The sequence below is a fragment of the Cebus imitator genome, unplaced genomic scaffold (assembly GCF_001604975.1).
Source record: "Cebus imitator isolate Cc_AM_T3 unplaced genomic scaffold, Cebus_imitator-1.0 Scaffold102, whole genome shotgun sequence".
NCBI lineage: Eukaryota > Metazoa > Chordata > Mammalia > Primates > Cebidae > Cebus > Cebus imitator.
Genome location: NW_016107417.1, coordinates 2,159,316 through 2,186,155, shown reverse-complemented (window position 1 = coordinate 2,186,155; position 26,840 = coordinate 2,159,316). Strand labels below are relative to the sequence as shown.

At 56.3% G+C, this 26,840-nt stretch overlaps 2 protein-coding genes across 2 annotated transcripts; one reads left to right on the top strand and one right to left on the bottom strand.

Annotated features, from left to right (window-relative positions):
* The first annotated feature begins 3,522 nt into the window (after positions 1 to 3,522).
* Positions 3,523 to 8,456, top strand: TMEM151A (transmembrane protein 151A). The gene is made up of 2 exons (XM_017537079.2): positions 3,523 to 3,736; positions 5,976 to 8,456. The coding sequence occupies exons 1-2, from the start codon at positions 3,662 to 3,664 to the stop codon at positions 7,305 to 7,307; spliced, it is 1,407 nt and encodes a 468-aa protein (XP_017392568.1). The 5' UTR covers positions 3,523 to 3,661; the 3' UTR covers positions 7,308 to 8,456.
* Positions 8,457 to 21,783: 13,327 nt separating this feature from the next.
* CD248 (CD248 molecule) lies at positions 21,784 to 24,380 on the bottom strand. The gene has a single exon (XM_017537078.2). It carries the CDS (start codon positions 24,355 to 24,357, stop codon positions 22,060 to 22,062), a length of 2,298 nt encoding a protein of 765 aa, XP_017392567.1. The 5' UTR covers positions 24,358 to 24,380; the 3' UTR covers positions 21,784 to 22,059.
* Positions 24,381 to 26,840: the final 2,460 nt, after the last annotated feature.

Here is a 26,840-nt window from a genome sequence, read left to right as displayed (position 1 = left end):
GGCTCAACGGTGGCGCCGGCTCGCCTCTCCCCTCTCCCAATTGGCTACTGCCGGGCTCTGGACTGAGCGGATTCGGCAGAAGGCAACATCCGGGTTAGGGGCAGGCGGAGCGACTTCTGGTGCCTGGGATTGGATCACTGCCTTGCCAGTTGACGGTGGGAATACCCAATAGAAGGGTTAAGGGAGAAGGTGGGCGAGAATTATTTCCGCGCCTGCGCGGTGAGACACTTGACGCACACTGCCACGACTACACCAGGGAGACAAGAGGAGTCTTGCGGCAGGAGTCAGGAACGAAGCTTCCCTAGTGGGACGTACTCCAGGAGGGAGTACGTCCAGTTTCGACCAAGCCCTGCCCTTCGGGGCCCCTGTCCCTCCCTCTCTGGGCATGTTTTCCTCCTCTGTCCCCCACACTTCACCGAGTCCTGGAACGGAGCCCCGGAAGCCCCGGAGGTGGTGGTGGGAGGCTGGACCTATCAGGGACAGAGCGGCCCAGCAAGCCCCAGGATGCTGACTCCTCCCACCTACCATTCCTATTCTCCGCGTGGGTGCTGTCCGTCGTCCGGTGCTGAAAATGCCCTCGCACCTCTGCCGCCATCCTGTAGACTTTCGGGGCCCTGCTGATGGGAGGATTTGGGGTCTCGAACCACACACTCCTAGCGAGCACGTGGCCACACGCACACATACACGCATACTGCAAAACTGCGGCCCAGAGGATCCGACGTCCCAGAGATTGGGTGGTATAGGTGGGGCAGGACCCTGCCCTGGACCTGCCCATAGACTCTCCTGTAGTCCAGCAGATTTGGCGGCACAGGTGTCCTGATCCACCTCCTGAAGCTGCAGCCGAAACTCCTGAGTCATCACCGGGCCTGTGGTCTTCTCGAAATGAGGCCCCCGAGCCTCACTTGTAGTCCCAGGGGTTCCTTTCTCTCCACCCAGGTTCTGACCACTCCCACCAACCCTGGAGACAGTCTTCAGAGGCATCCCTCTCACAGACCTTCAGCCACCCCTTTCTAGAAAGCACGATCAGGTCCCCTGTGACCTCTCTAATTAGTTACCAGGTGTCTAGTTACACCAGATGACCTTACTGCTCCCCAAACTCAGCCCACGTGGTCCGATTGCAGTGCTATTGCCCAGAGGTCCCCTCCACCTGGGATGCCCTTCCCTCTCATATCCACTTGTCCACAAGCCTAGTTATCTTTAAGAGTCAGTTCAGCTCGTGCCTCTCAAAGGGACAAAGGGAGCAGAGACCTGACCTGGCCAGGGGTGGAGGTCATAGACTAGGTTCTAGGCACCCCTGGGTGCACTGAATTTGCCCTGCATGTAAGCTCCATGAGGACAGGCCCTGTTGTCATTCTCCACTTCTACCCTTGTCTTCCCAGTGCCAAGCACAATACTTGCATACAAAAAACACCCAATAAACATCTGTGTCCAATAAATAAATAATAAATAGATAAGACCCTGGACCAGTTCTTTCCTCTGTCTACATCTCAGTTACCTCATATTTAAGTGCATAGGGGTGTTTATTTTTATTTTTATTTTATTTTATTTTTTGAGGCAGAGTCTTGCACTGTTGCCAGGCACCAGGCTGGAGTGCAGTGGCACAATCTTGGCTCACTGCAACCTCCACCTCTGGGTTCAAGCAATTCTCCTGCCTCAGCCTCCCAAGTAGCTGGGACTACAGGCGTGCACCACCATGCCCAGCTAATTTTTGTATTTTAGTAGAGACGGGGTTTCACCATGTTGGCCAGGATGGTCTCCATCTCTTGACCTCGTGATCCACCCACCTCGGCCTCCCAAAGTGCTGGGATTACAGGCATCAGCCACCGCGCAGGCCTTTTTTTTATTTTTATTTTTATTTTTGAGATGGAGTCACCCTATCCCCCAGGCTGGAGTGCAATGGTGTGATCTCAGTTCACTGCAACCTTCACCTCCCAGGTTCAAACGATTCTCCTGCCTCAGCCTCCTGAGTAGCTGGGATTATAGGAGCCCGCCACCACGCCCAGCTAATTTTGTATTTTAGTAGAGACAGGGTTTCACCATGTTGGCCAGGCTGAAACTCCTGACCTTGTGATCTGCCCTCCTCAACCTCCTAAAGTGCTGAGATTACAGGTGTGAGCCACCACACCCGTTGGGGTGTTTAATTGAATGGTTTTTGAATTGCTCTTTGCCGGAACACGTGCACATACAAAACGAATTAACCCACCAGTATTGCAGCTCATTTTCGACCCAAATTGTCTAGTTTGGGAGCAAAGCCAGACCCAGGCACAGGTATGAAGATCTGAGGCCCTGGAGGGCCAGGAAGTAGTACTAGGGCCACGTGTACCTGGGAGGGGGTCATCCAATGTAAGCCAGTTCCCATGTCCCTGCAAGTCACGATGAATGCTTGTGAACTGAATCCAAACCCTTTCTATGTCTTTCCTTCCCTCCTTCCTTCCTTCCTTCCTTCCTTTCTTCTTTCTCTTTCTTTTTCTTTCTTTCTTTCTCTCTCTTCCTTCTCCCTCCTTTCCTTTCTTTCTTTCTCTCTCTCTCTCTCTCTCTCTCCTTTTCCTCCTCCTCCACCTGTTCCTCCTCATTCCTCCTCCTCCTTCCAGACAGGGTCTTACTGTGTCACACAGGCTGAAACATAGGGCATGATAGATGCTTATAAACTGAACCAAAACCTTTCTTTCTTTTTCTTTCTTTTTTTCTCTCCTCTTCCTCCTCCTCCTCCTCTTCTTTCTTCTTTTGAGGCAGGGTCTGACCCTGTCACACAGACTGGAGCACAGTGATGTAAACACAGCTCACTGCAGCCTCTAACTCCCAGACTCAATTGATCTTCCTATCTTAACTCCCAAGTAGCTGAGAATACAGGTGCACAGCCCAGCTCATTTTAAAATTTTTTGTAGAGGCAGGGTTTTACCATGTTTCCAAGGCTGCTGGAACTCCTGGGCTCCAGCGACCCTCCCACCTTGGTGTCCCAAAGTGCTGGGATTACAGGTGTGAGCCACGCAGTCCGACCTCTATCCCCATTTCTCAGATGGGAAAACTGAGGTTGGGAGTGGAGCCTTCTGGCCCAAGGTCACGAAACCTAGGGTCCCTTGTATCTTGGCCCCAGTCTGCCCCCCTTAAGTTGAGCCCAGCACCGCTTCCCAGCCAGTGAGACTCATCACGCCTTTCAGCTGTTACTGCCCTCTTCCCCAGCAAGTGAGGCTTCGGGGATGGGGTCTGGGTGGGCTTAGCTCTGGGCCTACTCCTTAGAGATGGGACCCCGCGGGCGCCCACCCACTTTGGAGATTCTCCTTCGTTTTACAGTCCCGGAAGCCAAGGCGACAGAGGGTTAGACCAGCTCAAGGTCGCAAGCGCGAGCGCGGCTGGAGGAGAACCCAGGGGTCCAGCCACCCAGCGGGGCTTCTCGGGGGCAGGCGGAGCGTCCGCGGTGCCAGGCGCTGCCGGCGGCGCCGCCGGTGCCGCGGGGGCGGGGTCAGCGGAGGGCGGGGCGCCGGGCACCCGGGCCGCCAACGCCGCCGCCGCCGCCGCCGCCGCGCTCGGGCTCGAGCTCCGCGCACTCCCTCCGCGGCCGCCGAGCCGAGCGGACGCCCCCGGGGGCCGCGCTGCAGCCCTCCGCGCTCCCCCCTATCATGCCCGGTGCCCGGGCTGGGGCCGCCCAAGCAGCCAGGACACCATGCCCGAGGACGGCGCTGGCGACGGCGGGGAGGTGCCCGCGCTCATCCCGGACGGCGAGCCGCTGCGGGAGGAGGTACCTGGCGCTGGTGGGGGGGCCGGAGCCGGGCCTGGGGCGGCGTGAGGGGGACCAGTGCAGAAGGCGACCCCAGGAGAGGGGCTGAGGAGGGAAGTCTCAGAGCCCCTATGGTCAATGACGTCATTGGGGTCACCTGCGTCCTGCCAGGGGTCCCTGGGCCCAGGGTCCCGCGTTGGGGGTAGGGGTGGGGCGGCTGGGCAGCTATGTGGGGGGCGACTTCCGCCCCCGGCGCCCCCTCATCCAGCCTCGCCCGTCCTGTGACGTCAGCGCCTGGCCCCCACAGGTCCCCATGCCGCAGCGCGGCGGGGGATGCTGCCCCCACCTCCAGGGCCGCGGGGTCAGGTCCCCAGCCCGGCCCAGCCGCTCACGAGGTGTTTGGGCAGTGCCTGCAATGCAGCAGCAGTCTCAGGGCCTGGAGGGGAGGAGGGGAAGAAGAAGGGTGGTGCCAGGGTACCCCTTCTCCTTGTCCCGGAGGTGAGGACTGAGGGCCCATTCTGCTGGCTGCGACCCCGATGGCCCCTCCTCAGCCCTAACCGGGAAGGTCTGCAGGACCTGGGGCCGAGTGATGTGTGGGGTAATAGGGTGGTGAGTGGGGCTGTACGTGCGTTTGGGTGAATGTAGCCTGCTTGTTTGTGTGTGCTGTGTGGGTGTGTGTGCCCTACACCTTGGGTGGAACCTGTGTGCCCTGTAGTCAGGTGAGGGGTGAGTGGGTGCCTGGCTCAGGTTGTCACCCAGTGGTCTATGTGTGTGCATGTGAGCAAATCCTGTCGTGGGTGGCTCTCTCTCTGTGGAGTCTGAGGGGCGTGGGTGTCAGATTGCTGTGGGGGGCAGGGAGACGTGCAGTGTGGTCAGGTGAAGGTCTGGTATGTCTCTGGGTTCACTGCATGTGTAACATGTATGTGTGTGTTTGTCCTGTGGTGGATGGGTCTGTGGCATGCCTGTGTATCATCCTACAGTTGTGGGAGTCTGTGCCCTGGGGACAGGTGAGGGATTGGAGTTTTCTGCGTGACCGGCAGTGTGGCCCTCCATGGTGGGTGGGTCTTTGATGAGCATGTGTTGGAGGGGCGTGGACAAGTGTGTGTGCACCCGACAGGCCTTGCAGGTCAGGTGGCGCTGTGCTCCGTGCTGGATGATGGGGACAGGCAGTGTCTGGGCTGGGCTGGGAGGTGGTTCCTCTCCTCCTGGGCCTCTGGAGGCCTGGTAGGTCTGGGGCAGGAGAGGTGGTCCCTTAACCCCTCTTTTGTTATTTCACTTTCTTCCTTCCCTTTGGACCCTTTCCCTCTCCCCACTTTATCCCTACCAGCTTCTCTCTCCATAGGCACCTGGGGGGTGAGGTGGCCAGGCTGGCATCTCTGCCAGGGAGGGTGTGGCAAGCCCTCTGGGCCAGGGAGTGGCCCCTGATGCCCAGCAGCTGTGTCTCACCCCCTCGTTTAGCACAGATGGGGAGTGGAGGACAGCCCTCCATCTGCTCCCTGCCCCAAGACTCGCACCTCCCCCGTTCTCAACACTCCCTCTTTCTTGTTGACTTAAAGCCTCTGCCGAATCTCCTGAGTCCTATAGAACAAGGGACAAGAGGGAGTCTCAGGGTAATGGTGATCATATTTATTCCCACGACCAGACCCTGTGCTAAGATCTTCACACATATGATCTCATTGAATCCTCACAACAGACTCAGTTTACAGATGAGGAAATTGAGGTCCAGAGAGGATGAGGGAGCTGCCCAAGTCATACAGTAAGTGGTGGTGCCAGCACTGGCTCCTGGGCAGTGAAACTCCAAAGACCATACTGTTTACCCCTCAGACCCCCTCCACCCTGGCTTCCCAGACCAAGGGGACCAGGAATCAAGGCCCAGAGAGGGCAGAGATGTAGCTAAGTCCACACGGCAAATCAGTGCAGAGCCAGGACCAGAACTCAGTTTTCTCAATAGCCAGTGCGAGGATCCATTCCTCCTGGCTGAGGTGGGCCTGGTGTGTCCTATGTGTGGTTGGCTGAGTGCTGGCAGGGCACAGTGGAGGATGAATTTGGGGCAGGGAGGCCTGGGTTTGAGTCTGCAGTGCCACTGTTGAGTGAGCTGGAAATGTGAGGCCAGGAGCAAGCTGCTCATCCCTCTGAGCCTCAGTTTCCTCCTCTGTAAAGTGGAGCTCACGGCATCACCTCCCTCAGCCAGGTTAAGCAGAGTGCAGGCCCCACTGATGGCCCCACCTGACACAGCTTCCCTCTCTCTGCCCACCTGCAGCAGCGCCCCCTGAAACAGTCCCTGGGAAGCTCCTTGTGCCGCGAGTCGCACTGGAAGTGCCTGCTCCTCACGCTGCTCATCCACGCCTGCGGGGCCGTGGTGGCCTGGTGTCGCCTGGCCACGGTGCCTCGGCTGGTCCTGGGGCCCGAGGCTGCCTTGGCCCGGGGTGCCGGGGGCCCACCACCCACCTACCCGGCCAGCCCCTGCTCCGATGGCTACCTGTACATCCCGCTAGCCTTCGTCTCCCTCCTCTACCTCCTCTACCTGGCCGAGTGCTGGCACTGTCATGTGCGGTCCTGCCAGGCGCCACGCACTGACGCCCACACGGTGCTGGCGCTGATCCGCCGGCTGCAGCAGGCACCGCCATGCGTCTGGTGGAAGGCCACCAGCTACCACTACGTGCGGCGCACCCGCCAGATCACGCGCTACCGCAACGGCGACGCCTACACAACCACGCAGGTGTACCACGAGCGCGCCGACAGCCGCACGGCCCGCGGCGAGTTTGACTACTCGGCGCATGGCGTCCGCGACGTCTCCAAGGAGCTGGTGGGGCTGGCAGAGCACGCGGCCACGCGGCTGCGCTTCACCAAATGCTTCAGCTTCGGCAGCGCCGAGGCCGAGGCCTCGTACCTCACGCAGCGGGCGCGCTTCTTCAGTGCCAACGAGGGCCTGGACGACTACCTGGAGGCGCGCGAGGGCATGCACCTGAAGGACGTGGACTTCCGCGAGTCGCTCATGGTCTTCGCCGATCCCCGCAGCCCGCCTTGGTACGCGCGTGCCTGGGTCTTCTGGCTGGTGTCTGCGGCCACGCTGTCGTGGCCCCTGCGCGTCGTGGCCGCCTACGGCACGGCGCACGTGCACTACCAGGTGGAGAAGCTCTTCGGCGCCAGCTCGCCCCCGCCCGGAGCCATGCCCAGCGGGCCCCCGCTGTCCCGCGTGGCCACGGTGGACTTCACCGAGCTTGAGTGGCACATCTGCTCTAACCGGCAGCTGGTGCCCAGCTACTCGGAGGCCGTGGTCATGGGCGCGGGCTCGGGCGCCTACCTCCGAGGCTGCCAGCGCTGCCGCCGTTCCGTCAGCAGCAACTCGCTGCCTCCCGCTCGGCCCAGCGGGCCCCGCCTGCCCTTCAGCCGCAGCCGCCTCTCGCTAGGCGCCGGGGGCCGGGCCACGCCAGGGGTCTTCCGCAGCCTGAGCGGGGGGCCGCTGGGGCGCCGTGGAGAGGACACCGAACCTCTGGAGAGCCCGCCCTGCTACGAGGACGCCCTCTACTTCCCGGTGCTCATTGTCCACGGAGACAGCGGCTGCCAGGGGGATGGGCAGGGTGCGCTCTGAGACCCCAACGGCCCCCAGAGTGGCCCCCTCCCACCATCCCACCATGGGCTTAGATGCCCAAGTGATTGTCGTCCAAAACAGGCGGGAAAACAGACCAGCCACACACAAGGGGCGGGGGTGGGGTGAGGGTGGGGGTGGGGTGGGGTGGGGGGTCTTTAAACAGACTAACATGCAGTGACCCGTGGTCAATTTGGAGGAAACGGACGCCACCTAAATTGAGCCTAAGAACCGCCCCCAGCATGGCTTCCCCCGACCATGTTGCACCCCCCAAGATGGCCAATGATGTGGCCTGGAGGCCTCTCAGGAACGGCAGGAGAAGCTTCCAGAAAGGCTGGGACAGAGGAGTCCCGGGGCTAGCTGGCCCCTGCAGCACAGGCTGCCTGTGGACACTTCCCTGCCGGGGTTGAGGCCACACTGGGAGCCCTTCAGCGATGTAGAAGCACAAATTGGCGGGTTGGGGCCATGCCCAGCCAGGTTGGCTTCCCTGGGGCTGAAGAGCTGGCTGTGGTGGCACCGCGGCCTTGGCCCTGCTACTCACCCAACATTCCGTCCTCCTCTGATAGGCCCCTCTCTGTCTGCCCTCTTGCCCGCTGCTCAGGGCCAGTCCTGATTGAACTTAGCAGTGTGGACCCTCCACTGGGAGCCTGGTTCTGGGAGCACAGCCTTGCCCCGCCCACCCGTACTGTTTCACCTGGTGCCCCCCACACCCTCCCCCTCACATTCAGCCACCCCTACAACCTGGGGTTTTTTCTCAGGGCCCCACCTGGTTGCCACATCCCCTGGCCTCTGCTCCTGCCTCCCAAAGTCCATGTCTGCCCCCATCAGCCATGCACACCCAGGATACCCTCTCCCCTCTCCTCGCCCTCCCGGCCTTATCTACTCCTCACTTTCCTGATGATCTGTGGAGCCCAGGCCCAGAGGGCATCCGAGGGGCCCAGCCTCAGCCTCAGCCTCTTGGACGATGCCCCTGCTCCATCATGCAGGCCCTTGCTTCTCCCATCAACAGGTCCTGGCCCAGGGGACACTGTCCCTCCTCCAGGGAGGAGAGAGGAGTTCCTTCCCTTCCAATGAGGGCTTTCACGCCCTCTGAGAGGTGGGGGAAGGGAGAAGGCTGAGAAAATGCAGATTAAATAAAGGTATGGAATGGAAGGCTTGTGCATTCCTGGGTCGTGGGTCTGAGGCCACCACTGCAAGCATTATGGGCCACCGTGGTTCAGGGCACGACTCAGAGTTGGGCTCCACGAACAACGAGGGGAGCCAAGGAGAGGAACCCTCCCCTACCCAGCCTGGAGCCTCTGAGACTCAAGTGTGAGTCACTCTGAGCACCTGGCTTCCCTGACGCTGGTGTCTGGGCCCGGATCACTTCTAAGGCATTGTCAAGGTGGCCCTTCTTCCAGCTCAGTGGGGGGGATTCCAGTCTGCTGCTGGGCATGCTGAGGGCTAGGGGTGTGGTGGCTGGTCCCCAAAGTGGGGAGAAAGAGCTGTGGTCTGTGACTAGAGTTCGGTGCCCCCCAGCAGCTAACAACATTATCAGTTTGAGGGAATGGGCGCGAAGCAGGTCGGAGGACACAACGCTGGAAAGGGCAGCTGAGAGCCAGGGCAGGCTGGCATGGAATCCAAAGGCAGAGAAAACATTAGGACAAAGGAAGGTCCTGACTCCCTGACAGGCTCTGAAAGATTCCTGGAAGTGGCATCATCACACGATCAGCAGTGCAGTGTGTTCACTGTGCAAGGGCAGTGGGCATAGGGGCAAGCGTGGGTGGAATCTAGCCTGCGGGCCACTCCTCAAGCTGTGGCATGGAGCTACATCCACCTGGAGAAAGGGGACCTTTTTCCCATCCACACAATGGTGCCATAAGGGCCAGTGGTGACCCTGGGAGGATGCTGAGAATGGATGAATTTCCCCAAGCAAAGACAGCGCAGGCAGTGTCCTGGACAGCCGATGCTGCCCAGACAAAGGCCTCGCTGCCAGGCATGAGGTGAGGTATGACGAGGAGAGAGAAGCCAGAAGCCGTGGAAGCCTTTGCTGCAGCTCCATCCCAAACCCTAGAATCTGTCCTTAAACTGAAGCAAACTGGGCAATCTGGAGCCATGGAAGGTGGTTGGGCAGGGACAAGATACAAGTCAAGGTGGCATTTTAGGATATTTAGCAAAAGTCCAGCGACATGCTGCCTCCGTGGGGAGGGTGGAGTGAAAGACCAGAGCTCTCCCTGTGCATTCGCCCACAGCCTGTCTTCTTTGGGAGTGAAATAGATTCCTCATTCAGAAGCAAATTAGGTGGAAAACCCTATGGAGCCCAAACATTAAAGAAGGCTGCAGCAGGTGGCCGGGTACAGTGGCTCACGCCTGCAATTCCAGCACTTTGGGAGGCCAAGGCAGGTGGATCATTTGAGTTCAGGAGTTCGAGACCAGCCTGGCCAACATGGTGAGATGCTCCCCCACCCCCCACTGCCCCATCTCTACAAAAATTACAAGAATTAGCTGGGTGTGGTGGTGGTCTGAGGCAGGATAATCACTTGAACCTGAGAGGCAGAGGTTACAGTGAGCCAAAATTGCACCACTGCTCTCCACCTGGATGACAGAGTGAGACTCTGTCTCAAAAAAAAAGAAAAAAGGAAAAGAAGGCTTCAGCAGGTAGGGAGGCCAGCATAATGGTTCCAGCTCCTTGCCAAGGGAAAGACTTCCCTCTTCCACCATTCTGCTCTAACACCATAGCCAACAACTGCCCACTGGCCACTACCCATTCTCCTCCCTTCCCCAGTAACAGAACCCCAGTTTTGCTGCATATGGCAACGTGCCCAGCTAAAAGGCAACACTGCCAGCTTTTCTGGCATATATGATGTGACTGTGTGGCTGAATTCTAGGATATGAGATATAAACAGAAGATATTGGAAGAGATCTCCAAGAATGTCCCTTGAATAGAAACAATATTGGTGAAGGCCATTTTTGTCCTCTCTGCTTTGGCCTGCAGTCAGCCTGGATTGCATATGTGATAGCTGGAACTCCAGCAGCTATCCTGGATCAGGAAGCAACCTTGAAAATTGTAGCCACATGCTGAAGATAGCAGAGCAACAAGGTAAAAGATACTGGGCTTCTGATGACACCATGCAAATTTCTGTATCATCCCTTTGGTTGCCTACCTCCAGACTTCAATGAGAAAGAGAAATAAACTATAAGTCTTCTTAAGGCCACTGTTTTTTCTTGTCTCTGTTACCAGCAGCCTTTCCTAATCATCTACTGCCACATAACAAATTATTCTAACCCTAGTGACTTAAAAAAGCAGTAATTATTATGCTCTCTCCTGGCTTCTGTGGGTCAAGAACTCAGATATGACGCAATAGGAATGGCTTCTCTGCTCCATGACATCCAGGGCCTCTGCTGGAAAACTCAAAAGCTGGGGCTGGAATCATCTGAATGCTCATTCACTCACATGTCTGGCAGTTGATGCTGGCTGAGAACTGAGGGCCTAACTAGGGCTACTGGTGGGAACCCCCACACAGGGCCTCTCCACGTGGCTTGACCTTCCTCAAAACATGGTGGCTAGGTTCCAAGAACAAGTGTCTGACAGGGAGAAAGCTGCGTTGCTCTTTATGATCTAGCCTCAGAAGTCACATGGCATCACTTCTGCCCCTTTCCATTGGTCAAGGCTATTATGAAGGCCCACCCAGTTTCAAGGGAAGGGAATATAGGATCTCATCTCTCTGAGGAGGCTTGTCAATGTCACATTGTTAGAATAGCATGTGGGATGGGAGATATATTAGTGACCATCTTCAAAAATGCAATTGACCGCTGACCCAAATGCCGTTTGCCATTCCTAACTGATTGATACCTGCAGAGTGGTCTGCAAAACGAACACCAACTTCTTTTTTTTTTTTTTTTTTTTGACAGAGTCTCACTCTGTTGCCAGGCGCTAGGCTGGAGTGCTGTGGCACAATCTCGGCTCACTGCAACCTCCGCCTCCCGGGTTCAAGCAATTCTCCTGCCTCAGCCTCCCGAGTAGCTGGGACTACAGGTGCACGCCACCGCGCCCAGCTAGTTTTTGTATTTTTAGTAGAGACGGGATTTCACCATGTTGGCCAGGATGGCCTCGATCTCTTGACCTCGTGATCCTCCCACCTCGGCCTCCCAAAGTGCTGGGATTACAGGCTTGAGCCACCGCGCCCGGCCCGAACACCAACTTCTTTACAGTGCCAGCTTAAGGGAGGAAGGTGGTGGCATGTCAGATGTGGGCCTACTCAGGGCAGAGTGACCTGCTCAGATCATTAATGGGGGCCTTCAGGCCTATGGTAGACTAAATATGGCCACAAATTCTTTGCCACTCCTCTCCTTAAGAGGTGGAATCAGGCCAGGCACAGTGGCTCACATCTGTAATCCCAGCACTCTGGCAGGCTAAGCCAGGTGGATCACTTGAGGTCAGGAGTTCAAGACCAGACCAGCCAACATAGTGAAACCCCATCTCTACTAAAAATACAAAAATTAGCTGGGCATGGTGGTGTGAACCTGTAGTGCCAGCTACCTAGGAAGCTGACACAGGAGAATCACTTGAACCCAAGAGGCGGAGGTTGTAGTGAGCTGAGACCACACCACTGCACTTCAGCCTAGGCAACAGAACAAGACTCTGTCTCAAAAAAAAAAAAAAAAAAAAAAGGTGGAATCTGTTTCCTGTTTCAATCTGGGCTGGACTTCTGATGTGCTGTGGCCAATAGGATATGAGGGAAGAGATGTTGGTCCACTGTGAGGCTAGGCCTCAAGGACTCTTGCAGCTTTCACCTTTGCCCTCTTGCAAACCTAAGACCACTATCTGTGAAGATGCCCAGCCAAGCCTCCTGACAGATTTGAGGCTGCGTGGAGAACTGAGGCCCCCAGCCAAAAGCCAGCATCAGCTCCAGGTATGGGATAACCGAAGCCATCTTAGACACTGGAGCCCCAGTTGAACCACAGATGACAGGAGCCTCAGGAAGATGAGACCAGAGCCCCAAGATGGAACCAGCAGATGAACTACCAAGCTGATCCCCGCCCAAACTACTGTCCTACAGAATGAGGGAAAATAAATCTTTTTTTTAATTCACTACATTTTGGAGTGTTTTGTTACATGCAATAGATCACTGTCACAAAGCTTTAAACCCACCTGCACCTCACGAGGGAGGACACTGGGCCTGCACAGCCAGGAAGAGGAGGGACCCAGAAGCCCCAGTGATCATGAAGCTCTTAGCTCACGATCTCCGGATGGGAGACAGGATGGTCACATGTTCAGACTCTCTTGGAGCCAACATCAAGCCAGGGTGTTCCATTATAAACTATTCTCAAGAGGAGAATTCCTGCCTGAGGAAGGGTGCAAAACCTGCCTCCCAAACCCCAGTGGTCTCTGCCTCTGCTCTCTGACCGAAGCCTTACATGGGCCACACACCATGGCAGGAACAGAACCCCTCATTTCCACCCCACCCCCACCCCCAACTGCTCTTTATCTTCATCTCAGGAAATAGCGCTACCATTCAGTCAGTTGCCTAAGCCAGCCACCTGCATGGCAAGCCTCTTCTTGTTTTTTTTTTTTGAGACTGAGTCTTGCTTTGTAACCCAGGCTGGAGTGCAGTGGCATGATCTTGGCTCACTGCAAACTCAGCCTCCCAGGTTCAAGCGATTCTCCTGCCTCAGCCTCCCAAGTAGCTGGGACTACAGGCATGCACCACCATACCTAGCTAATTTTGTATTTTTAGTAGAGAAAGGGTTTCTCCATATTGATCAGGTTGGTCTCGAACTCCCGACATCAGGTGATCCATGCATCTTGGCCTCCCAAAGTGCTGGGATTATAGGTGTGAGCTGCTGTGCCCGGCGACACCTGGCCAATTTTTGTAAAAAATAAAACAAAATGTCAAACATCACAAAAGCAGAAAGATTGATGCAGTGAGACCCCTTCTACTCAGCTCCCAGTGCTGTGGTGATCATGAAACCCACAGCCACTCTGGGCTCCATCCATACTCAGCCCCACTTCTCTGGGCTCCAACTGGATTATTCAAAGAAGATCTAGAAGTTGTAGCATTTCATCATTGCCCCACATGATATTGACCACCCAGGATTCTACCCACAACACAAAACACCCCACCTCCTCTCCACCCCAAGCCACTGCCTTGCTCCAAATGCCCAGGATTCCTCCCCCATGACTCCAACAGGCCTCCCACGCCCACTCACCCCCCCAGCCTATGCAGAGACCTCACGTAAATAAAATCACGTCCCCACTGGTTTCTATCTAAAGTTTTCTCCCATCGACTCTGCTGTTATTCTTTACCTCAGCTCCCTTTCCATTTCCTTTTGGGCACTCACCATAAGTTACAATTATTTTCATTTATTTTGCATGAGTTTCTTTATCTGTTTCTTCTACTAGAATTAAGGCCATGGGAGGCAAATAGTCACAGGTGCAGACCCTAGAGTTGGATGGAATTCCGACTTTCCACTGCAGCCAAAGAAGCCCTGGGCAAGTCATTTACACTCTCTCTGCTTCTGTCATTTCATCTGCAAAAGGAGAGATGACAATAGAACCTATTTACTTCAGGCAGGGTGCGGTGGCTTATGCCTGTAATCCCAGCAGTTTGGGAGGCTGAGGCAGGGAGATCAATTGAGGTCAGGATCAGGCTGACCAACACGGTGAAACCCAGTCTCTACTAAAAATACAAAAATTGGCCAGACGTGGTGTCAGGCTCCTGTAATCCTAGCTACTCAAAACGCTGAGGCAGGAAAATGACTTGAACCCAGGAGGTGGAGGTTGTGGTGAGCCATGGCACCACTGCACTCCGGTTTGGGCAGCAGAGTGAGACTCCCTCTCAAATAAATAAATAAATAAAAGGCCAGGCACAGTGGCTCACGCCTGTAATCCCAGGACTTTGGGAGGATGAGGTGGGCAGATCATCTGAAATCAGGAGTTCAAAACCAGCCCGGCCAACATAGTGAAACCCCATCTCTGCTAAAAATACAAAAAATTAGCTGGGCATGGTGGCAGGCACCTGTAATCCCAGCTACTTGAGAGGTTGAGGCAGGAGAATCCATTGAACCTGGGAGGTGGAAGTTGCAGTGAGCTGAGATCTTGCCATTGCACTCCACACTGGCAGAGGATTGCTTGAAGCCAGGATTTCCAGACCAGTCTGTGCAACATACTGAAATCCCTGTCTTTAATTAAATTAATTAAAAAAATTTTTTTTGTGACAGGATCTCACTCTGTCACCCAGGCTGGAGTTCAGTGGTGTGATCACAGTTCACTGCAGCCTTGACCTCCCAGGCCCAAGGGATCCTCTCTCCTCAGCCTCCTGAGTAGCTGTGACTACAGGTATGCACCATCACGTTTTTCAATTTTTTTTAGAGATGAGGTCTCACTATGTTACCCAGGCTAGTCTCAAATTCCTGGGCTCAAATGATTCTCCTGCCTCGGCCTCCCAAAGTGCCAGGATTATAGGCATGAGCCATCTCGCCCAGCCTAATTTAAAAAAAAAAAAGAAATGAAAAAAAAGATCAAGTTCAAACCTCTGTAAGTAACTGAAATAAAAACATAATTATTTAGAAACTCAAACAATGTGGACATGTATGAAGTCAGTAGTAGGAGTTCCCTGTCTCTTTCCAAAGCCAAACTGGGAAACCACGTGTGGGGGTGCTAGGACTCGTCATGCTTAAGGTGGTGGTGCTGGTGGTTTCTGGGCCTCTCCCAGCAGTGGGATATAATGGAAAGTCAAATCGGATTTTGAACCTGGACCTCGGTTTTGAGCCCCAGATTCAGGTAGCCAGATGCCTTACCAAGCAGTCCACTTGGATAACTTCCCAACACCTTGAACTCAACACCGCCCAAGCTGACATCATCTATCTCCCCAAAGCACCTTTTTCACCTGTGTCTCCATCTCTGTGCATGGAATTATCCAGGAGAGGACCTTTCTTCTCCTTCAATTCAGCCAGTCACTGGGTCCTGTTCAAATCTTCCTGCCGGTCACCCCTCAGTGTTGCTGTCTTCTCCTATTCCAACTCTGCCTCTGCCTAAAGTCAGGTCACACTCTCCTCTTGCCTGGATAGTGCCCTAAGTGGTCTTCTCATAAGTAGTCTTGCTGTTCTCCTATCTAGTTACTTTGGTATCCTTGATCCCTAGTGGAGTCTCTGATGCATAGCAGGCTCTCAATTAATATTGAATAAATTAATGAACAGCGGGCAGGGGGCGCTAGTGGCCTCTACCTGTAATAGCCAATATGGGGACTCAGTGTAAGTTACCCTCTTAGGAATCAGGAAAATAGCCCAGGAAGGTGCTCTGTGGGCAAGCCCTTCAGTAGCACACCTAGAAAGGCAGAAAATGAAATCTACACTTCATTACTTGCCTATTAGTGAGAGAAACTGCCACATAAAAGTTGCCTGCCATTTTTTATCCAGCTGGTATTAAGACAGAAGTAGATGAGCGCAGTGGCTCACGCCTGTAATTCCAGCACTTTGGGGGGCCAAGGCAGGAGGGTTACCTGAGGTCAGGAGTTTGAGACCAGCCTGGTCAACATGGTGAAGCCCCCGTCTCCACTAAAAATACAAAAATTAGCCAGGCAGGGTGGCAGGTGGCTGTACTCCCAGCTACTCAGGAGGCTGGGGCAGGAGAATTGCTTAAACCTGGGAGGCAGAGGTTGCAGCAAGCGGAGATCAGAGGTGGAGGCTGCAGTGAGCTGAGATCATACCATTACACTCCAGCCTGGGCGACAAGAGTGAACGCTGTCTTGGGGAGGAAAAAAACAGACACAAGTACTTCTTTTCTGTACAAATACTTTTTTATTTAATTAATTAATTTTTTGACATGGAGTCTTGCTATATTGCTCATGTTGGCCTTGAATTCCTGGCCTCAAGTGATCCTCCTGCCTCAGCCTCCTAAAGTGCTGGGATCACAAGTGTGAGCCACTGTGCCTGACCGACAAGTATTTCTTATGTTCTTTGGACCTAACTTTTTTTTTTTTTTTTTTNTTTTTTAAGACAGGGTCTGTCTCTGTTAGGCTGGAATGCAGAGGTGCAATATCAACTCACTACAACCTCCACTTCCTGGGCTCAAGCAATCCTCCCACCTCAGCCTCCTAAGTAGCTGGGACCACAGTTACATGTCACCACATCCCGCTAGTTTTTTGCATTTTTTTTAGAGACAGTGGCTTCACCATGTTGCCTGGACTGGCCTTGAACTTCCGAGCTTAAGCCGTCTGTCTGCCTTGGCCTCCCAAAGTGCTGGGATTGCAGGCGTGAGCCACCATGCCCAGCCAGACCTAACTATTTATGATATGGAAATGTGGAGTAATTTTTTCACGACATCCACAGGCCAAAAAATACTTAACAGCAGTTCAATCGTTAGTGTCATGGAAAAATTACTATGTCATTTGGACCTATTTATGAAACAAAACTGTTGGGTATTTTTGGCCTATGGTGTCAGGAAAAAATTACTGAGACACTCAAGACAAGTAAAGTACAGTGTTCAAAATCTCTGCCTCAGGGACGTGGTGGGCTTCAGACATTAGTTGCTGCCAATTCAGCTCTCTCTATGAACAGTTTCTGGTCTCCAGGGCTCCCCAGAGCCAGTTAAAGCAGACAGTGTCTTTGGTAGCAGGTTCCTGCACCATCCTGAAGATACTCGTAGGTTTCCAGCAGGATACCTTGGTTTTCCTCACATAGAGTCCTTCCTCCTCTATAGTATCTCCACTTTTCAAATGAGAAAGCAAACATAGAGCAATAAGAGAATGTCCCTTAGGTCCCCCAGCCATTAAGCAATGGAGCTGGCATCCAAACAAGGATGTCTGATACAGAGTGCTGGCTCTTACCACTGTGCTAGTTGGCCTCCCAGAAAAATCACTGGACTCAGTGAAGCCAGGCTAACACATGGGCTGACAGATGCCCCAAGGCTGCACCTCGCCTGGGCACATGGTCCAGATCCCACGATCCCAATAAATGCCTTATTTACCAGTATCACCTGTCAAAACCACAGATGACGAACTCTCCCTGGGGAAGGAAGACTTCAATCTCTCTGCTCAATCTCAGTTTCATCAGCCTCTCTGAGAGTCTGAGTCTTGCAGCCTCACTACTAAAATTGAGTTTCCCAGAGTGTGAGCAGTTTCTTTTCTTTTTTTTCTTTTTTTTTTTTTTGAGTCAGAGTTTCACTCATCACCCAGGCTGGAGTGCAATGGTGCATTCTTGGCTCACTGCAACCTCTGCCTCCCAAGTTCAAGTGATTCTCTTGCCTCAGCATCCTGACCACGCCTGGCTAATTTTTGTATTTTTAGTAAAGACAAGGTTTTGCCATGTTGGCCAGGCTGGTCTCGAACCTCTGACCTCAAGTGATCCACCTGCCTCAGCCTCTGGAAGTACTGAGCTACCGCGCCTGGTCAGTTGTGAACATTTTCTGATTAGAGACTTGGTTATCACATATGGACTGGCATTGCTGTAGGGAGTAGAGATCACAGGATCTGCCTGAGTTCAAACCTCCACTTACTAATTGGTCAACTAGGGCAGATGGCTTAATGTTCTTAGGCAAGTGCCTTCAGCTTCCTACTCTGTAAATTGTGGTAAGAATGACACTTACTTTGTGGAGGTTGTTATGTTTAAGCCAAGTAAAGCCCTTAGAAAAGGACTGGGCATCTAAGAAGTGCTTCAAGGCTGGGTGCGGTGGCTCACACCTGTAATCCCAGCACTTTGGGAGACCAAGGAGAGTGAATCACCTGAGGTCAGGAGTTTGAAACCAGCCTGATCAACATGGTGAAACCCTGTCTCTGTTAAAAATACAAAAATTAACCAGGCATGGTCGCGGGCGCCTGTAACCCCAGCTACTCGGGAGGCTAAGGCAGGAGAATCGTTTGAACCTGGGAAGCAGAGTTTGCAGTGAGCTGAGATTGGGCCGTTGCACTCCAGCCTGGGCAACAAAAGCGAAATTTCATCTTAAAAAAAAAAAAAGCTTCAAGCATTTACTATTATTATCGTCATTATTTGGCACCAAACCCTACTTCCATGTGTAGTGGCTAGGGCGTGAGCATTGAAACCTGGTCTGGAAAAAAACCCACCCCTTCGCAACACAGCCCCCAGGGAAAGTGTGGAGCTTTTGAAGCTCTAGGTGGGCGTCAGGGGAACCTGGTCCTAGGAATTCTAGGCCGCCAGGTGAGAGGCAACGCTTTCGCCCCTGAGAACAGGATTTGTAGGGGAGGGACAGCAAGAGTATGACCAGGCAGACCTGATTTGCCCGGAGGTGGGCAAGGGCAAGGTTGGAAGCTAATGCAGGAAGCCAAGGGCCCAGGTGGAGCTCCGTGGTGTCAGCTCCCTTCCTCCTCAAGGGTTGCTCCCTGTCTGTCGCAGTAATGTTTGAAAATATTTTACTGGATTCCTAGCCTTGAACTTCAGCGTCTTTTGCCCTCCAGGCAGGTATTTTCAGATGTCGTAATCAGCACTAAGATTGTGTGTCTCTTGAGACACTGTCCCTGAAATCTACGACCTTCAGCTGGGAATTAAGGGCTTCCCCGCCCAAACCCACCCCTTCACAACACACCCCCTAAGGAAGGTGTCCAGCCTTTGGAGCGCCAGGTCGGGGCGGAGGGGAAACTGATCCTAGGAATTCTAGGCCGCCAGGTGGGAGGCGACGCTTTCGTCCCTGAGGACAGGATTTGTCGGGGAGGGCAGCAAGAATCCGACCAGCCAGCCACTTTAGAGACTGTCAGAGGAGCCTCAGCTCATAGGGTAGCTGGGGGGCCGGTGCGAAACTCCCTTAGGGACGAATTTCCAAATACGACGGAGGGCATCTGCGAAGGGATGGGCTGTTCTGCGGGGGCAGTCTGCAGACATTTAAGTAACTCAAACATTTAATGAATTAAGCAGCTATTTACTGAGCAATTAGTACGCTTTGAGAGAGAAGTCCTACCTAGGCCTCGCAGTGGCGGTAAGTCCGCGGGGCCGAGGCCAGGTGGCGCCAAAGGCCCATCGACGCCATCTGCCAGGCTGTCGAGGCCCAGGCTACGAGCTAGTCTAGAGAACCCGAAATCTGGGCGAACAGAAACAGTAGGTGGAAGGAGAGGGCTCCAGGGCCGGGTTCAAGGGTACCCTGGTAAGAGATGAGGGGTTCGGAGGACTGGTGGGTCTGGGCATACCTGGAACAGGTATCCAGGCCTGGAGTGGGCGGGGCTTGCGCCCAAGAGGGTGGGGCGTGAGTATGGTGGAAGGGGCCAGAACACGCGGGAGACGGGCCTGCGATAAGAGTCTGGGTTGCGCTCTCCACAAGGCGTTATTGTGCCCTAGGCCACAGCCAAAACGCTCTGGGTAGGCGGGACTCGAGGGCCCGTCAGGGGCGTGGCTTGCATCTTCCGTGGGCGGCCCCTAGGGCGGGGCTCCGTGTAGGTGTAGGTGAACTGGGGCCTGGGTGAGGTGTGACAGCCCTGCGAGGGCGCAGTTCGTCCCCTTTTGTGAGCTTGGGAGGGGCGGGGCTTGTAGCTGCGGGGAGGAGCTGAGGGGAACTTAACGCGTTCCCTGGAGGGCGGAGTTTGCTTCATCCTGGGACGGAGTTAAGATCTCTGGTGGATTCTCTGCAGAGTCCAGGGCTCTGTGAGGCAAAGCTTGCAGCTGTGTTGGGCAGGGCCTGTAGCACCGAATGAGGAGACTGTGTAAACTCGGTGCGGAGTTCAAACCTCCGGGAAGCCGAGACCAATTGCTCTGCCAATCTAAGAGCGCCGAGCGGAGGGGGCGTGGCTGATGCGTTATGGGCGGGGACTGGGCGGGGCTGATAAAACAGTGGGGCGGGCACGAACGCGCTGAAATCTTTGAGTTGGCAGGGGCGGGGTTTGTGGTTTTGGGGGCGGGCCTCTGGAGAGCTCCCGGGGGCTCTCGGGTTCTGCAGCGGGTGGGCGTGGCTCGTAGCTCCCGGGTCCGGGCTGATACCACCGGAGTCTGCAGTTCTTGGCCGCGCCCGCATGAGGCGGGGCCTGCGAGTCAGTGGGCGGAGCCCGGGCTGGGCGCAGGCCGGGGCTCTGCCCTGGGAGGCCGTCGGTTTAGGCCCGCACGCAGCTCCGCATCTGGTGCTCATTACAAGATGACAAAGAGCCGGCTCTGGGCCCCCTTCCCCACTCCCATCCCCCGCCTCCGACTGCAGTGCATTTAACTCCTTCCTGCACTCTGGGGGCTCTGGATCCCTATCTGAGGTCTTGAAGGGGACTCCAGAACTTCCCGTCCCGGCTGGCCTTGTCGCTCCCCACGCTTGCTCACCTCCTTCCCAGACCCAGACGTCTGGGCCGCCTCGCAACCCTCATTCGCATCCAGCAAACCTCCTCGACGGCGTCTCCAAGGTTAAAGCTGTGCAGGATCTGGTGGGGGCGTCTGGTTTGAGTTAGCGGAACGTGAAGGCGGGAGCCGGCGGGCAGTACGTAGCATTCCCTCCGCCCCCTCCGCAACCCCCCGGTTCATCCCCAGCTCCGGCCCCTCCTTTCCTGGTTCCCTGGGGCCAGCCCAACCTTCCAGCTCAGGTCCAGGCCCTAGGCCAGAGGGTGGCTTAGGGCTCCAGGTAGGGAAGGAGGCGCTGGGCCACTCCTCGCCTGCCCGGGTGGTCGCGGCGGCTCTGCCCCGTCCTAATTAGAGGCCCCTGAGAGGCTGTAACTGAAAAATTACAGAGGAGGTGGGAACTGGCGTCTCCCCTGCCCAGGTCTCACTTCCGCCCCACAAGGCAGTGTGCCCGGGTTGAGGGAGGTCACCCCCACCAGGCTGTGATCTTTGACCAGTCCCTCCTCCAGTTCCTGGGACACCTCAGTCCTGAGCAGCCGGAGCCCTCGCTCAAGCTCAGGTCTGCTGAGTTCTGTCTGTCCCCAACCAGCCCCAGCCAACACAGACAAGAGCAAAGTGTGGCCCCCCGCAAAAGAAGGCCTTGCTCCTGTGGCTGTCCAAGCAGTTAGCATGGGATCTCTCTGGGTTCCTGGTCCTTCCCATCCCAGCCTCATCCCCGAAGTAAGCAGAGGAACGCCTCCAAGAGCACCTGAAAACCAGGAGCGGCAGTCCCCTTGAGTGACCCTGAGCCCCAACCCCAACTTCTGTGAAGCCTGCAGGGGTGGGAAGAGAAGTGTCTGAGGAAAGTTAGGAGCAACGCACCCACTAGACCCCTCCACTCCCATAAATCACCATTCCCAGAGCCTACTTTGACCCCTAAGCCCCAGTTTGGCTCCAGTTCAGCAAAAGCCCTCATTCCACAACCCTCCCCCAGATTCAGCCCCACCTTCTTAGAGCTTTGGTAAAATGAGGAATAAATATGAAAATTTCCCCATGCCAAACCTCCCACTGCTGGGCTCAACTGTGTGACCTTGGGCAAGGCTCTGCCCTCTCTGGGCTCCTGCTAACCTAAGAATCTTTGAGGCATACCCTCCCTTAAAGGGATCTTACCTTACCTCCTTGAGGACCCAGACAAACTGAAGGAAGATCCTTCCTTTTTTCTGAGTCCTCCCAGAACCCCCTCAAGCACCAGTAGGGATCAGAAGCCTTGGGCAAGGTTGGCATCCCATTTATTGGAGAAGACCCCAGCACCCGCCCTCCTAAGGTCTTAGGGGCTTTGGTGTATCCTTGGTCACGAGCTCTGGGCCAGGAAGCAGAGTTCCTGAAAGCCAAGTCTAGTGGTTGAGAGAGAACCCTGGCTGGGCCCGGGGAGCAGGAAGCCATCTGTCCAGCTGGGCGCCCCCATGGGTCCCTGGTGCAGCCTCGGCCATGCGTCCAGCACACACCCCTTCCCCGTCCTCCACGAGGGGGGGTCTGTACCCCATCACACGCTGGTTCTGCAGGTCTGCACCCCTGTGAGGCTGCCCCTGGGGGGCATGGGTTCCGTTGGGCTCTTGCTCCCGGCGTGGGTGACCCAGCGATAGCAGTCGGTGATTCGCTTGTTGGGTGCATGAGGGCCACAGCGGGTGCAGTACACGATGCCCAGTGCAAGCAGGACCACCAAAAAGACACACGTTGGCACCAGGAGTGCCACCAGCAGCCACCGGTCATCCCTCTGGCTGTGCCCAGTTAGACCGGCCTCCCCCAGGGCTGTTGGGGCTGCTGTGGGAGATGCTGAGGGCAGCCACGGGGCCAGTTTGGGATGAGGGCCATCTTCCCTTGGGATTTGGGGGGCTTTGGAATGGGGATGTGTAGGGCTGATGGGTAATGTCTGGTTAGTGGGGCTCTGAGAGGGCAGGAGGGTGGGGAGGGCTGGGGGCTGGGTGGCAGCAGGCACAGAGACTTGATGGGCAGGGGACACAGGGGACCTGGAGGTGATGGTCACAGAGGCCTGGGCATTGGGGATAATGGGAAGCTGGGTGGCCTGGGTTCTGAGGATAGGGACATCTGGGGCTAGAGGGGGTTGATGGGCACTGACGGTGGTGATCAGAGGGGCACGGTTAGGTGGGATTCCAGGCAAATGAGTGGTGGTCTGGGTGCCAGTGACCTGGTTGTCTGGAAACATGGGGGACCGGTGGGCAGGGAACAGCTCAGGATATTTGGTTGAGATCATGGGGGGCTGGTGGGCTGGGGGCTGTGCTGGGTGAGAGACAGAGAGAATTCCGGGTTGGTAGGCAGAAGGTAGATCTGGATAGTTGGCTGCAATCACAGGGATCTGGTGTTCACGGGGCAAATCTGGGTATGTGGCAGAGATCACAGGGGGCTGGTGGGCAGAAGGCAGTGTGGGGTGCGTGGCAGAGACCACCACTGGTCGGGTGATAGAGAGCACTGAGGAGTGGTAGGGGACCCTGGGGGCACTGAGCGGGGGTGGCCAGGTGGGCTCCGGGTGGGGTTTCTGTGGGTCTCCGTCCTCTGGAAAGCTCGGTCTATAGGCCAGGGCAAAGTCAGGTGGCTGCGTAGGCTCCATCCACAGAATCCCAGGCATCTCCGTCCAGCCACCATCGATGGCCTCCCAGGCCTCATCTTCATCTTCCTCATCCTCCCCATCAACCAGCAACACATCCTCCCCGTCAACCAGCAACTCATCTTCGAGATCGTGGGAAGCCCGGGCACCTATGGCCCCTGCAGGGCTGCAGCTGATGCCATCAGCCTCCAGCTCATGACCCTCGCTACAATAACACTCAAAGCCACCAACGTAGTTGACACACATCTGCTGGCACACACCGGCAATCTGGCACTCATCTGTGTCCACGCATCGGTGCGGATCATCCTCCGCTGGCCGGAAACCCAGGCGACAGTGGCAGCTGTAGCCTTGTGCCCCACCGGGCTCACACTGCTGCTCGCAGGGAGCCTGGGCACAGGGGTCCTCACAACTGTGCCCGTCTGCTGCCAGGCGGAAGCCCTCAGTGCAGCGGCAAGACACGTGACCATCCACCTCCTCCACACATTCATGTTCGCAGCCCCCGTTGTCAGGGCCGCAGCCAGTCCCTGGGCACAGGGGCCCAGCCCGTGACCAGCCCACACCTCCCTCCGGCTGCTTCACGCAGAGCAGAGAGGCTCCCCTGCCAGCCTGGCACTGCACAGCGGCCACGGAGCCGAAGGGCAGCCACTCAAACTCTGTAGAGACCAGGTGGAAGGGTGTGGTGTAGACCGCTGGGCCGGCCTGGCCCGCCTCCTCTTGCAGTGCGGGGCAGGCGCCCTCGAAGCCAAACTGGCACAGGTAGCCGTCGACAGCCAGTGTGCACGAGCCCTCGAGCCAGCGGTGCTCGCCACCGGCCTCCAAGGCCACACAGCGCTGGGCCGGGCAGGGGCCTCCAGTGGCTGGCTGGGCCCAGTTGGTGAAAGCCGTGTCCTGGTCCCCTGTGGTCCACGTGAAGCCGCGTAGTGGGCGCTGCGGCTGGCATTGCCGGGCCTGCCGCTGCAGCCCGATCCACAGCAGCCGGCTGGCCGGGCCTGCACCCACCAGGCTGTCCACGCGCCGGGCCTCCTCGGGGGTCCGAGGAGTGGCCAGGTTGCCCCCCAGCTCGCGGCAGGCCCGCCAGGCCTCGAGGAAGGTGCGGCGCTTTGGGAAGAGCGCGTAGCAGCTGCCGGGGCTGCAGGCGGCGCGCGGCTCAGCAGCCCGGGAGTCTTGGCCCAGTGTGGGCCCTGCGGCCGCCCAGGCCAGCAACAGGCGCAGCAGCATCGCGATGCCCCACGACTGGTCCGGCCCCGGCCCGGCGGCAGCTCTTGACAGGGGGAGGGCCTGGGGCCTCCTGCGGGCGGGCTGGGGGCGGGTCTGGGGCTGGGTCCAGGCCTTGTAAGGAGTGGGCTGGGGCGGCTGCCAGCTCCCTGCTCCCTCTCCCCCGGGGGCCGCCGGAGCAGGAAGCAGTGGGGTGGGGGGCGCTAAGGTGGGGGGCGGAGGAGGGGAGGAGGCGCGGTTGACGGCCGCCGCAGGCCCCATGGGGCTGAGAGTCAGGAGGTGGGAAAAGCCTGCCTGCAGAGCTCTGCGAGACCCTCTAGCTGGGGCTCAGGGCGGTGGGGTGAGGTCGCTTCCCAGAGACTCAGAGACCCAAATCTGGACACGGCAGCCTCGTCACACCCGTGAGCAGTCTCAGCCCAGCTGCTCACCACGCACAGGAACATCCTCATGCCCTCCTCGCCCCACAGACTCGCGCATGCGCCTCCTCCAGCCCCAGCTCGGTGCAAAAGTGCTCTCTCTGCCAAGCTGTTTGTACCTTCACCTCACCGCAGACATCTGCTGGCTTGCAGACGACTCCCTTCCCACACGTGCACACATTCTGACATGCTAAGACCCTAGATGTACATACAAAAATGGTGTGGCATTCTACATGGTCTGACACATGAAGACATCCGATTCGGGGGCAGACCCTGGATGGAATCGTCTTGGTCACCCAGGCCCAGGCATCCTCCGCCTCTCATTTATTTACTGAGCCCCTCCCTACCTCAGCCTCTCCCCCTACCCTCAAGCTTTCTGGTTCCAGCCGGGCCAATGTGTGGGGTGTTGGGGGAGTGAGGGGGCCAGGGGCTGCCCTCTCTTCACTCCAGCTCAGCCTGGGGCCCTGGGAACCTGGGCTTAGAGGGAGAGAAAGCAGCCCCTAAACAGGAAATGCCTCTCTGGGCTCCTGCGTCAGGAAGGCAGGATGCATGGTTTAGGGGGCTGGGTGGGGGCTGGGCTGCACTCAGGATGTATAAGGCTGTGAGGGGACCCATGCAAGGCCATGTATGGGCATGGGGCACACAGTGACACATATGTGTGTATGTGACACAGGCATCACATGTGTGGAGCCCTCCCTGCCCCCTTGGCCTGCTGCGTGGGCCTGGCCAGGGTCCTCTTCCCACCCTTCCTGAAGGCCTCTGGAGGCATGTGCACTGAGCCCACCACCCAGGACAGCCTCTGGGGAGCTGGCTGGTGGATTAACCCTTGCACACCCACCACACTCTTAGCAGAAGCTGGAAACAGGGTGGGGAGGTGGGGGAGAGGCTCTGCCCTGTGGTGAGCTGCCCTGGTGCAGCTTCCGACTCTGCCACAAGTGGATCGGCTTTGTGACCGCAGGGGAGTCACTGACCCTCTCTGGGTCTCCTTTTTTCTCAGTTGCAATATGGGGGTAATGAGTCCAGGAATTTTAGCTCAGCAGGGCTGTGATGTTGTGTCACAGCACTCAATGTTTGCAAATGTGCTTTGTCAGCTGCGGAGCCTGAAGCAAATGTTCCTCAGTCTTCTGAGCGTATGTAGTGGGTGGGACCAGGGTGCATTTTGTAAACCACCTTCCAGTGCCTGGGCTGGCCCTGCAGACCCAGCCCCCCACCACCCCCCTGCCCCACCAAGAACCAGGACTTGCCATATGCCTGGAAGTCCCTTCTTATAAGGTCTATGCCTGTGAAGCACACAGAATGACTCTCCTTCTCAGGAGACAAAAGTCAAGATGGAGCAGTTCACCCTGTTGCTGGCTCAGGCCCCAAACCTTGAGATCATGCTTGACTCCTCTTTCTCCCACACCCCACATCCAGTGTCTCAGCGAATCCTGTTTGCCTCACTCTCAAAACAGATCCAGAATCTGACCACTTCTGGACACCTTCTTTGCCGCCCACCCCTGGCCCAGGTGGCCATCAGCTCCCATCTAGATTTCCCCAGCAGCCTTGCCCCTAGATTCTGTCCTGTCCTCTCCATCCTGCCACAGGGATCCTTTCAAAATCCAAGTTAGGTTTGGTCACTTCTCTGTTCAGAACCCTCTGAGGCCCCATCTTGCTTAGAGGAAAGGCCACATTCCTTGCCGTGGCCTCCAGGTCTATGTGATCTGTCTCCAAACTACTCATCCATCCCTCCCGCACACTCCCCTGGCTGCAGCCACGCCAGCCTCTGTTGCTGTTCCTTAAACGCTCCAGGGACTCTGCCTCAGGGCCTTGGTTTTGGCAGTTCCCCCTGCCTATAATGCTCTTCCTGCAATATCCAAATGCTCTGCTTTTTTACTTTCTCCTGGGCTCAGCTCAAGTACCAGAGTCCCTGACCACCTCACCCCACCCTACACTTCCCTTGGGGGTTCCTTGACCACTGGATCTTCCTGCATTTTCCCCCTCTGCACTTATCACTATCTGACATAAAATTTACTTGTGAAGTTAGCTGGGCATAGTGGTGCACCAGTAGTTCCAGCTATTTGGGAGGCTGAG